The following is a 13,092-nucleotide window of genomic DNA, read 5'->3' as shown; positions in this document are numbered from 1 at the left end:
TACTCACCCCTGTGCTTCATTTAATAGAATATGGACTTTCCTTCTGCACTAGGAACAACCAAAATTATAAGGCAGCAACTCTCATTTTAAGTGGTATTTATTGCATTGAGTATTTTGTAAAAAAAAAAAACTGTAAACTTATGAGGGTGGGTGGTAAAAATAGGCAGCATTTGAGATACTGCCTATTTTTACCACTGCTAAATTCATAATGAGGCCCAAGAGAGATTGGTCATCTGTCATGGTCATTAGGAAAAGCCAAGACATTTGCAACAACACCGCATAAAAGAAATTGCACGTAGACTTGAGTTCTAATCTTTTGAGCAGCATGAATTAGGGGGCAGACACTCACCTTTAATGTCCCTGTGCACAATCATGTTGCTGTGCAGGTAGAAGACGCCTTGCAGGATCTGTCGCGTGTACCGTCGCGTGACATTCTCCGTCAAAGCTCCATACGCCTTCAGTTGGTCTTTTATGGACCCCTGTTGCAAGAACAGAAAGCATGGCATGAACCTCATTCACGGGGGCAAAGCAAGTCCAACGCAATAAGGATTTCAATGTGTGTGTTTGTGTGGTGCTGGGGACTGTGTACAGTGCGCTGAGAAATGTGTGTGTTGCCAAGGAGCGGATCTGTATGTGCAGTGCTGTGTAGATGGCGCGTATGCAGTGCTGGGCATGCCGTCTGTGCAGTGCTGGTGGCAGGGTATGCGTGTGCGCAGAGCTCAGCATAAGGCAGGAACTGTGTGTGTGTGAGAGAGAGAACATATAGTGCCGGGAGTAGTGCATGTATGCATCGCTAGGCGCTAGGAGTGTGAATATGTGTTGTGATAATGTACCTTGCCCGACCATGAAAGCGGATGATGCGATCACCAAAGGGCTTGGTAGTGCCACGTGATACTGGGCCTGGGAGTGGCGCGAGGAGGATCCCCGGGCCAATCCTACTATTCTCTGGTAATGAAGTAGGTGCTGGTCCCACTGCCCAGAAGAGAACTAGTGTCCCTTTTAGAGGCATGTGTGAGCGCCCCACAAAGTATAAATACATTCCCCTCCCTGGGAATAAGTTTGTCAATGTTCCCTTCTACCACCATGCAGAGTACTGTATGAACAGATTAATCACGTTTTACAGGCATAGAGAAGCCGCGTGGTCACCTCCCTGGGGCCCGGCATCTGGAGAACACGTCCCTTGCATCAAGCAGCTTTGGAAAGGGGAGATGCTTCAGAACCGCACAGGTCCCCCGTGAGCAAGCAGCTCTGTGCTGTGATTTTCAGAGTGCAAAGCCAAAATGGCAGCTCACGGTTTTAAGTAGAGTAAAATAGCATTCACTGCTCAGACAACCCAAAAGCTCAGACCCCATTTTTCCCCCCAAGCAAAACCACTACTCTTATTAACTGCAATGTTGCCTGCCCACTAATAATATAAAAAGAGGAAGTCAAGTTTGAACAGTGTGGTTGGGTGGAGATGGATCAGGAGAGTTTGTAGCAGGCTGGAGGAGCATAAAGGTGCAGAGGCTTAGATCAGGTGGCAGGAGAGATGAAGAGGGTGTGAGTTGTCAGGAGGTGAAAGTGAACATCAGTAGGAGAGAAACGAGGGTGAGAATTAGCAGGAGATGAGAAGAGCATCAGAAGGAGAGGGGAACAGGGTGAAAGTCATCAGGAGGAGGAGAAGAGCATCTGAAAGACAGAGATATAAGGGGAGGGATGCTGAGGAGGGCAGGACTGGCCCCGATAGGTGTATGGCACCTAGAGGACCGAGGTGTAGAGGCAAACTGTAAGGCACCTAAAGCTGAGCCTCGGAGGGGTGGAGGAATGAGCATGTGGCGCACTGCTTAGGAGGTGCAAGTGAACGGCTGAATTGGAGAGAAAGAAAAGGGAGGACTATGACAGGTTTCCCTAGGTATGATCATGTTTCGAGTCTTGGCTGGCGAAAAATGACAGTGAGCTGGTGGGCTAGAGAGCGAGGTCGCAAAGAGGTGGCGAGGGCCTAGAAAGAGCATCTAAAGTTCCTAAGACTGCCTCTTTCTTGGGTAAGCCTCAGGGCTGTTGTACATGCCTGCCTGGCTCAGATCAGACATCCGCCACAGACTCCGCTGGCAGCTGTTTGCGGGAAATGGGTCCAACGGAGGAGGTGTTGTCCAACATACTCAAGAAACCCAAAGACCCAACGAAGAACACTGTAAGCTCAACAGAGACTTTGTGTCAAGGATTGCAAGCAATGGGGAAGACCCCAGAATTCAGAAGGAGAACAGAGACTGACATTTTTCTTTTGATTTTGTTAAGTTTGTTATTGATCAATCTACACACATTTCACACATCTGGTCAGCTAGAACAAGCTGCCGGGGAACCTGGATCAGGGCTTGATAAAAACAGTTTTTACCTTTATTTTGCCTTTTTGGAGATACCCAAACCAGAGAAGCAGAAGACCACCCTGAAATTAACCCTGCAGATAATTAAGTAGCTCAGAGAAGCAGAATGCGGAGCAAGATTAAACCATATTTCTGTACATGCTCCTAAGTCAGAGTTTAGTTTAATGTATCCCTCTGAGAGAATAGTTAATGTAGAGGGGTCGAGAGAGAGCTTTGTGTCTGGCCTCTCTTTGACGCATGTCCACTTTCTGACAGGGTATGGGTGTAGCACTATTGATGAGGGCAATGCTGGGTGCAGCCTGGGTGAATGCACTGTAGCACTGGCATCAGTGTGTGTGTGTGTGTGTAGATACTGCAAACTGCACTTTGTATGGACAAATAACAAATATGATATCTGCCAAACACATTACTTTCGTGGTAGATGTTTCATGATAGAAACCCCTTTTGGTTGAGGCAGGGAAAGTCTCTAGTTGTATATGTATTTTATTTGAAGAATAGGGATGTCGATTTCGTTTAGAAATGGCTTCCAGTAACATATTTACAGACAGTGGAGGCATTCCCACAAATGGTGCATGTAGAATAGCACAAAGAGGAGAGCAAGTGATGAGCCACTTTAGTTCTGAAGCACCCCAGGTGGGGGCACAGTAGGTGCTCAGAAACTGCTACGGGGTGATTTGGTGCACTATAAAAGCAGAGGAACATAACTTAGCTCATTTTATGGGAGCTTGCAATATGATGGCGGAGAGCCCTTACGATAGCACTGCAACCTAAACGGCTCCCTGCCACTAGGTTTTCCTCATTTTCAAGTGCAGGACAAAAGATGGCGGACAATCGTGTATGCCGCATTTTGCCCTGCACTTTTGCAATCCACTGTGCAAATGAAGTAAACACTGCCGGCCATGTATGCAGGGGTGTTGCTAGGTCCGGTAAAGATCCGGGGCTATACTAATGTCAGGACTCAAGGCTAGCTAGCCGTTTGGTTGTAGCCCCTGATCTTCTATCCGGGGCTACAACCAAAAGACCCGAGGCTATGGCCCCCTCAGCCTATAGCCCCCTCATATACCCCCTAGCAACGCCTCAGCATGTACGCATAGCAGGAGGCCTTCACAGTGGATCCCTATGGAGTCCATGTGTCAGTGTTTAGAATCATAAGCACTTGCGCCAGCATTAAAAGACATGCCGAAGCAAATGGTGGAGAATAAGGGAGACAGCAGAAATGCAAGTCTGCCATGAAAACGGACGAAAATGAGCCATGACAGGAATCGGCAGCGCAAAACCCTTAGGCAAGGCTTCTAAACTGCTGATCGCCATTACGCAGAGCATGAAAATAAGCTCCAAAAAGTTATCGCCTCCCAAGATGGGTTCTCATGATAGGATCACTGCGCCTCCCAAGGTGGGTTCTCATGATAGGATCACTGCGCCTCCCAAGGTGGGTTCTCATGATAGGATCACTGCGCCTCCCAAGGTGGGTTCTCATGATAGCATCACTGCGCCTCCCAAGGTGGGTTCTCATGATAGCATCACTGCGCCTCCCAAGGTGGGTTCTCATGATAGCATCACTGCGCCTCCCAAGGTGGGTTCTCATGATAGGATCACTGCGCCTCCCAAGGTGGGTTCTCATGATAGGATCACTGCGCCTCCCAAGGTGGGTTCTCATGATAGGATCACTGCGCCTCCCAAGGTGGGTTCTCATGATAGGATCACTGCCACAATGGAGCCCAATGCGCAATGTGGACAACGTGGTCACCTGGCCTGTACACACCTCAGAACACTAGTATATTTACAATAGACTACTTGGTAGAATAATGATAAACTGAATCACTACTCCAACGGGGGCCCATTGTACTAGCCTCGCTGCTTTAATGGGGCCCTTCATTGGGTGGTGATATCTCGAGGCTTGTTAGCCTGCACAGAACTTGGCATAATTGTAACAGAGCCTTATGGAGAGTTAGAATAAACAGGCTACAGAGCACTATCCAAATAGCCCTCCTTTGGTCTCCAGTCTCAATGTGAGAGGGAAAACACATTACCAAGACAGACACACACACGCGCAAGGGTCACACACACAATGGGCCAGATTCACAGAGACGTTACACAGAGTAACGCTAACTTACGCCTCACTTACTTGGAGTAAAACAGGTGCACGTCAGAATTAATCAGTGTGACTTCTTTTGTGAATGGCATAGCCCTCTCCAGGTGTAAAGCTGCGTTACTCCCTGTAACTTCTTTTTTGGCCCAATGTGTTTTATATCACTTGACTCAAGAGGTAGAAACACATTGTTAAGGCTACGCATCTATGACAGAAGTAAACGATACCTTAAAAGACACTGCTGGTCCATAATACCTATATATTCCTACATTTTATGCCAGATTTCTAAATCCAATAAAGGTGTACCTTATTGAGGCTTTACACTGATACAGTGTCCCCTAGCAGTCAGTGTGGAGTTGTTAAGGGTTTGCAAGCCTGATGGAGCAGTGCTTGCATGTGGAGCAATGGAAACATGTGGGAATCATGAAAAAGATCACTCAGCCAGAACACAGAACGGTGACATCGTTCCACATACCCCTGGCATGTACTCGACAAAGATGGAGAGCTTCCTTTCGGACGGGTCCCTCAGGCAGCCATAATACTGCACTATCCTGTCATGGCGAAGGGTCTTCAGCAGCTGGATCTCACATTCCAGGGCATTCACCTCCTGCAAGTAAACATGAAGCACAGCAATGAATAGGCAGCCTGCAAAGCATCGCCCAAACAAGGTCACGTATGCGAGACAGCTCTGCTGACAAGCACAAAGCTCCCTCTGTTCTCACAGTTCCCCAAACCCAGGTTCAGCCTAGGTACAAACACATCACTACTCGCAATCATCTGTGGAGTGACCCCCAAGACTGCTTGCCCTGCGCTGAACAGATCTACAATTGCAAATCACCAAAACTGTGTAGAAAAAGATCCGGAAAATGAGTTGTCAAGACAATAAGCAATCTCATGTCATATGGCACAAACAAAACCATATGACAACAAAAAAAGTCGTCACTGAAAAAAAACTCAAAATGTCCCCCCCAAACTCACCAGTGCTACCAACTTCCTCAGCTCACTTCCCACAAGCTTTCCAAGAACAGCTACCCTACCTGGCACTAATTAAGCCATACTATCCGATACTGCAGGTTTCACCTGCCAGTAATGACCCAGAATCCAAGTTACAGAAAACCAATAAACTGCAACTCTTCATCGCTGCATGTACCCTCAGCCACATCTGGAGAAAAAACCTACAAGATCTTGTAAACTAGCTGATGCTTGTTACTAGGCAAGAGGTGTGTAATGCAAGGGTACAAGCTTTGGAACGCGCTTCCTATGGCAGTCGGCAAGAAAGCCATCCATCTGTCTTTGAGAAACTACTTCTAAACTATTTCTGCTTAATCTGTGACATTCACTGCTACCAAGAACAATTGAGCCCAGAGTACCGGGAGAAGAAAATAGAGTTTTGCCCTGGGGTGGTGGGAACTCCTAGGTCTTACTGCCACTTGCCCTCCACAACTGGGATGTACATATTTGGGCTTGTGGTAAACACAACTTTTACTTCTACATCCAAAAGGCACTCATGATAGGATCACTGCGCCTCCCAAGGGTTAGTCCAACTCCAGTCCTCGAGGGCTGAAAACATGTTCGATTTTCAGGTTATCACTCAAATATTCATGAGATAAATTTGCATACAATAATTCTAAATGTATGCAAATTCCTTCTCATGAATATTAATGAGGGATATTCCGAAAACGCTACAGGATTCCGGCCCTCATGGAATGGAGTTGGACAACTCTGGGTTAAGACGATTCCGTTAGCAGTGGCTCACAAAACAAACCCATCCCATCCCTCGACCCTCACCCCATGGGACTCTGGGCTTTGACCCAGACCATCACTATGACACCATGGCCATATACTGGATTCTATATTGTGAAATCTGATGTATTTATGTTACAGCGATATAGGGTTTCCCTTCCAAAGTCTCGTATTTACAACGCTGCACTAATCCTTCTCGACCTATCCGCCGCCTTTGACACGATCAATCACTCATTCCTCCTAGACCGTCTCCACTCCCTAGGAATTCGTGGAACTGCTCTTAAATGGATAGCTTCATTCCAAATAACTATACTCTCCACCTATACCTCCCAAGCCTGACCAGTTGACATGGGAGTCCCACAAGGAGCATGCCTATCCGCCCTCCTGTTCAATATCTACTTGATCACCCTCCCACCAATAATTAGTTCACACAACTTCCTGTGCTACAACTACGCCGAGGACACTCAACTAATTCTAAAACTCCTGAACTCAAAACCAACTCCCGACCTGACCTGACCTCCTGCTTCCTTGACATAGAAATCTGGATGACCCAAAGCCACCTCCTTTTAAATCCCTCCAAAACGGAAATCATGGTATGTGGCAACTCCGAACTTCTTCCGCACCCACTACCATGACCATCCGCCATGGACAACTCACTGACCCCCTCCAAATCAGTGAAAAATCTTGGATGCACACTTGACTCTGACCCAACACTCTCACGCCAAGTCAACAACGTCTCAAAGTCCTGCCACTATCACCTTAAAACCCTTAGGCGCATCTTTCCATATCCCTCCTTTCCCAACAGACTCTCCGCGGTCCAATCAATTGTTATATCAAGACTGGACTATGCAAACCCCCTATACCTCGGAGTCCGCACGTACCAACTGAATAAACTCCAAAGGGCACAAAACGCGGCATCCAAATTGCTACTTGCGCTTGGCCCAAGAGACCACATCTCCCCAGCCCTTAAGACGCTGCACTGGCTTCCAGTAGCCCGAAGGGTGACTTTCAAAACCTTATGCATCTCCCATCGAGCAGTGCATAAAACCGGACCTCAATATCTTCAAGACAAGCTAAAACCCTATCACCCCCCACGCACCCTAAGATCAAGCTCAGCCGGCCTCCTAGTCATACTGAAGACAAACTCAGTCAGGTTAGGCGGATCATCATTCTCAGCCTTGGCCCCCACGCTCTGGAACTCACTCCCACCCCACATCCGTCTAACTGAGGATTTAACGTCTTTCCGCAAACTGCTGAAAACCTGGCTCTTCCCCTAAAACCAACCCGTACCACTAACCCAAACAGACTAACAGCAACTCAATGACACCAATCCAACAAACTACCTGATGCGAGAAATTGACAGCTAATAACCCCTAATATAAACTAGAAGGACAAACAGAATTAAACGAATAAAGTAGATCAAAGCAGTGAAATGGTTAATAAGAGTAAATCATACGGAAACAGTAAAGAAATTTAAACTGCTGTAATGGACAGAATGCATGAGGAGTGAACAAAGTGAATGGCGTGGATGAAATAGTTAGAATGGACGAAGCAGGTGGAACAGATGAATGCGCTGAGTGGAAGAACGCATGAGTGGAAGAACAGATAACTATATAGTTCGAATGAGTGTGGAAATCAAATGAATATGTAGATCAGATGAGGGTATAGAATGGATGAACATGTTGAGCGGATGAGTGTGTAGAGCAGCTGGGTATGTGTAGCACGGATGAGTGCGTAAATACAGAGAAGCGAGTAGAACGCAGGAGTGCGTAAAACAGATGAATGTGCACAACGGATGAGCGTAAACCGGATGAGTGTGTAGAACAGATGAGTATGTGGAGCGGATGAATATGTAGAGCATGTGACGGCTCCAGGTCATATCTGCAGGTATCTACAGGTGAAGCAAGTAGAGCGCATGAGTGTGGATAGCGGATGAATAATGAAGTGCGGAAAGTGTGTAGATCGCTGGAGCAGATAAATGTTCAGACCGGACGAGCGCGTAGAAGGGACGAGCACGTAGAAGGGACGAGCGCATAGGAGGGGGCAAGCGCATAGGAGGGGGCGAGCGTGTAAAACAGGTGAATGCATAGTACGGGTGTGGGCATAAAGCGAATGAGTGCCTGGAGCGAACGGACGTGTTGCATAGAGCGGATGAATACATAGAACGAACAAGCACAGATTGCATTCAGTACTGATGAGTGCGTAGAATAGATGAGTACGTAGAACTGCTGAATGCGTAGAGCATGGGGCAGACATGAGTCCATATGTGGGGCAGACAAGAGTCCATGCGCGGGGCAGACAAGAGTCCATGCGCGGGGCAGACAAGAGTCCATGCGCGGGGCAGACTGGAGCACGCCGGGCGGGCTGGAATGCATGAGTGTATGGACCGGACTGGAGTGTTTGGAGCAGACTGGGGTGCATGGAGTAGACTGGGGTGCATGGAATGGATAGGAGTGCATGGAACGGTCTGGAGAGCATAGAATTGCGTGACGTATATAGTATGGTTTGGAATGCAGAGAATGTTTGAAAGAGCATATAACCTATCATATCACATCACCACGCTTACTCTCTCCTTTACATCACCACTCAATTAGAACACAGAGATACTATGACACCATTCGGTATAACTGTTCTCATACCAACATCCGCCACTCACTCCACATCATTCTAGGTAAACACTGCTGGTTACACACCCCCCAGCCATGCGTTCTCCTCAGGACTAACGCAGCCACATGCGGTCTGGATAAATCCTGCCAGAACGAACATATACGCCTGATCTCTCAACCACCACATTTACCGCTAAGAAGCAGCTATTACACGAATACCGCACGAGCTGCACACATACCCGGTGCTCACACGCACCTTTTGCCTCCCTCTACTCTCTCTACTGATCTGAACTTCGGTTCCCAAGGGCGTTCAACCTATCAGCGCCTTCGGACCATACCAATTGTATATAAGGCGCTATATAAATGCAAAATAACATAACAAGGTGTAGGTGTGTTACTTTGTCAACATCTAAAAAGTGGATATCATTATTTAACACCCCTCTATGTCAGGAACAAGTAACACCTATTCCAAACCAAGGCATTTTAACAAGATAAGAACATTTGCAAGACTCGCCCCTAGATGCATTTCAGGTTATAATCCATCAGCTGTTCATGTGGTTGGTTTACTCTCGCTTGTTCCAAAGCCACAGGCAGTGAATGCGCGCTTGGTCTTTGACATCCCAAACCATCTGTGGAATGTAAACCACTGACGGCTTTAGTATTTGGATAGTCTCAAGGCATTCCTTGGACTCTTTCAATTCCTGTGGTTTTTCAAATGTATGGGAAAAAGACCGGGGAAACGATACATTTGGCTCGGAAGTTACACTTTGGCAACATTCAGAGTTCAAGGTCAGGTCTTGCTCCACCTGCAGTTCACTAAGGAGCCACAAAGGGGAGGTAGAAAGGGACACTGGTGCCAACTGGGGCAGAGCACGGAGATCTTCTGGATGAAACAGATTTGCAAAAACACCAAAAGACACACATACAAACCCCCCTTTTCTGGCTGTTATAGCTAATAGCTGCTAATTCGTGATGCAACCCACTGCGCCACTTCCCAAACTCAAGCCAGGAACACGACACATGCAAAACATTAAACACTTAATTATTACAATTAGGGTATGTATTGATCACGGACCTAGCTTTGGGAAGCAACAGAGTGCTGACCTTAGTTCTGGTGGATTGTATGCCCCTGGAGATGCTGATCTGCCAGTGAGGTGGCGTGGGGTGCGCAGGGTGACAACCATGTAGATGATGCAGCTGGCTGTTATCATACTGTGCAAACTACTGTTAATCCTTCATCATTTCCACCCGTGACCCCCCACTAACCGCAATCAAGATTTAAAAGCTGTCAAAGCATGAGAGAAGTTATGGGTTTGTTTTGGAGCATGTACAAATAAGTGGTCTGCCACAATCAGCTACCCCACGAGTATGGAACGGATACGGTGGGTGGCGGAGAATCAGGTCTGCCTTTATACAGCTAAAGAAATGTGTCTGATGCCGGGCGCTACTAGAAGCGAACAATCAAGTTGCAAAGTCATCTGCCCGTTAATAAACTGCTCCCGAATTCGCTGACCCTTTTAGACTGTTTGTGGTAGCAGGGTATTTTTACTTCAGAGGATAAAAATGGAATATTATGATTTGGTGAGTTGCTGAAAAGTTACAAGATCAGAACAAAGGTTACAAGATCAGAAGAAAGTGAATTTCTTCTTCTGGAGCCATCCCTAAAGTTTGACTCCACATGCAAGTGAACCCTCGGTTTCCGTCCGCCGAGTGTCGAGGGATTTGGGGTTGAATGCTAGTGTCTCATCACAAAAGGCAAATTTCTCATTAACAAAGCTGGGTATTATTGTTTGTATGCCCTGCCAGCTTCTACTCAGAGATTTGATCCAGGCAGACGGTGTTTTATGGTGACTGGACGTATGAATATACCATTGGCCTACGAGGAAGCCACTTATTTTTTGGTTTAACACAGCATTTTGGTGTTGGGTGAGAAATCGCATGTTGTAGATCAGTACAGACCACATCCTCCAGCTTCTATGGTGGTTCTCCTTCATAAAATCTCAAAGTGATGGGAATCCCAGAGTTCCCCGTTTACTCCTTTGCTCCTGGTAAAATCCCCTAAAATCAAGGAATTGTAGACTAGCTCCACCTTTTCTTGCATTGTTTAGTTCTTCAAGCAAAAAGAGTGTCAACCTTGTGCTCTGATGGGGCGCTACTTCAGATCGAGCAAATCTCAACGACTCACCTTGCTCGTTTCTTGACTCTCGGGGTCGAAGGGTACCTGTTTCACTGCCAGTTCCCGGCCTGTGTCTGCATCGTAACACAAATAAACTTCTCCAAATGCACCTCGGCCAAGCAGTTTTCCTAATCGCCAGTTCACTGGAGTCTGAGGAGCTGCAGCAAAATCATTGTTATTTTTTATGAAAACGCATTTGAAATGTCAGCAATATTGCATGAGCATTTAACACTGCAAATAGGCTTCATGAATAAATTGCAAATGTGTCCTTGTGATGTGTTGGCATCCTTAAAATAATTTGTTTTCTGTAGGACGTCTTACATTTCTGTACTGTGACTGCCATATTTCTGGCTCTGCCTAAGTGCTATTGACCTCTAACATTGGCCTGTTATTATGCCCATCTATGCCAGGGGTCAGCCAACTGTGGCTCTCCAAATGTTTTGGACTACGACTTCCATGATCACTCATAATTGACTATTCTGGCTACAGCTGGTGGGAGTGTCCAACCTATTTGGAGAGCCAAATGTTGCAGTCCCCCGATATGCTGCTGTGACTTTGGGTCCAGTGCATCTCCTAAAGAAGCCGACACCTGGAAACAATACCCATTGTGGATGGATGTACTGTGGCGAGGAAAGGAAAGGGATGTTTAGTCACTGTGCAATAATAGGTGACACCCAAAGTACCCCTACAAATAAATGAACAATGGAAGTCAAGGCCACATTTACTTTGGAAAAAGTAGAATACAAAGGAAATACAAACTATGAATTAATTATTAAGGTAGGTACCCAAAAGATCCTTTTGAGAAATAATTTCTTTCTGAACCACTGAATACAATACTTTCCCAACCACAACCCCGCAGTCATCGCTTTCAGATTACCATTCAATATATAAACGAAAGAAAAGCCTATTTATAAACAACGCACATCAAGCTACGCTTCTCAAGTCACCCGCATCTGGCAGGTGTCAACCACCAGGCAGGGGTCAAGTCCTAACAATTAAAGTAGGGGCACTCCTCAACAAACGCAATTGGATGTGACGTTGCCAGAACTAGCTTATCAAGGTGAAATATACACATTTCATTAAATTGTCTTTGCATAACCACACAAATTGCACAGGACGAATGGAATTTGCCTTTCATAAAATCAACACACAAAACCAAGAGAGGATATTTTCCTCTAATAGTGTTTTTGAAAACATTAAATGGTGTGCATGTTTTTAAACTCCAAGAAACAATACAAATATTTTCCTTGGGACTTGCAGTACTAAAATGCGACATTTTACCTTTGGTTGGTTGTTATTTTTCATCAGGTTATGCAGTGGTGAAGTCTTCAGCCTACAAACCTAACGACTCTGGTTTGAACCCTGAGGTCATCTTTAATTCATAAATTCAAAGAGGTCATTCAATGTTTCTCATTTTAGGTGGGGGGACTGAGTCCACCCTCTGAATAAAGTGGGGGGACTCCAGCCCCCCCGCGTGTACCCTCGACTTCAGCCCTGCCACCATGTACCTATTTTAGACCACTCCAAGCCACCTACTAGTCAAAAGACTTTAAAGGGGGATCACTCTACCCGAATGAAAACCTCTGATTTTGCCACCCTGGTGACTCAACGGGTTGAGAGGTATCTGCTTAAAATCCACTTACATTTACTTGGAAGAGGAGACATGGATTTAAAGAGCTGGGAGCTCTGCTCGTAGCTGTGCCACCGTTTCTTCCTGGGCTCATCATACTGGGCAGTGACCATCATGTTGTCCTCGTTGAAGCTTCGCGTCCTGCTCGTCGAAACAATCTGGTAAAGACTATCCTGGGGCATGTAGCTCCTCGGAAAGGTTCTGCGGCCTGTGCGAAAGAAAGGCAGATAATCAACCATGCACACTAACCACGATTGCCCTCCAACGAAGACCTGTTCCAGGTTCCTGTCCCAAAAAGTACTCCCTTTTTGCGATGATCTGTTATTCTTCATGTTTGGTGGGCGGGTCCACGCAACAGTAATACTACAATGGACCAGAGGAAGGTCCCCTTCTCAAACAAAATGGAGTTCAAGAAACACTGAGAATTGTGCATTTGTTCCCTGTGGCATCAGGTAGTATGTTGAAAAAAGGGGATTTGTGGACAGCAG

General features: G+C 46.4%; 1 protein-coding gene and 1 long non-coding RNA gene across 5 annotated transcripts in view; one reads left to right on the top strand and one right to left on the bottom strand.

The window, feature by feature from the left end:
* LOC138569585 (mitogen-activated protein kinase kinase kinase 3-like) overlaps positions 1 to 13,092 on the bottom strand; it is a 696,616-nt gene that overhangs the window by 38,258 nt on the left and 645,266 nt on the right. For all 4 annotated transcript variants that reach the window (XM_069647679.1, XM_069647681.1, XM_069647683.1 and 1 more), the window contains exons 12-15: positions 12,618 to 12,812; positions 10,984 to 11,132; positions 4,925 to 5,056; positions 350 to 479 (exon numbers count right to left, since the gene is read on the bottom strand). In XM_069647679.1, the coding sequence (XP_069503780.1) occupies positions 350 to 479; positions 4,925 to 5,056; positions 10,984 to 11,132; positions 12,618 to 12,812 (606 nt within the window). The remainder of the gene's footprint in view (positions 1 to 349; positions 480 to 4,924; positions 5,057 to 10,983; positions 11,133 to 12,617; positions 12,813 to 13,092) is intronic.
* The window catches only part of LOC138569586 (uncharacterized), a 192,672-nt gene that overhangs the window by 114,639 nt on the left and 64,941 nt on the right, over positions 1 to 13,092 (top strand). The gene's annotated exons all lie outside the window — the stretch shown is intronic.

The sequence above is a fragment of the Ambystoma mexicanum genome, chromosome 2q, assembly GCF_040938575.1.
Source record: "Ambystoma mexicanum isolate Mex_15411 chromosome 2q, UKY_AmexF1_1, whole genome shotgun sequence".
In the NCBI taxonomy this organism is placed as follows: domain Eukaryota; kingdom Metazoa; phylum Chordata; class Amphibia; order Caudata; family Ambystomatidae; genus Ambystoma; species Ambystoma mexicanum.
This window is presented reverse-complemented; position numbering and strand designations above follow the sequence as displayed.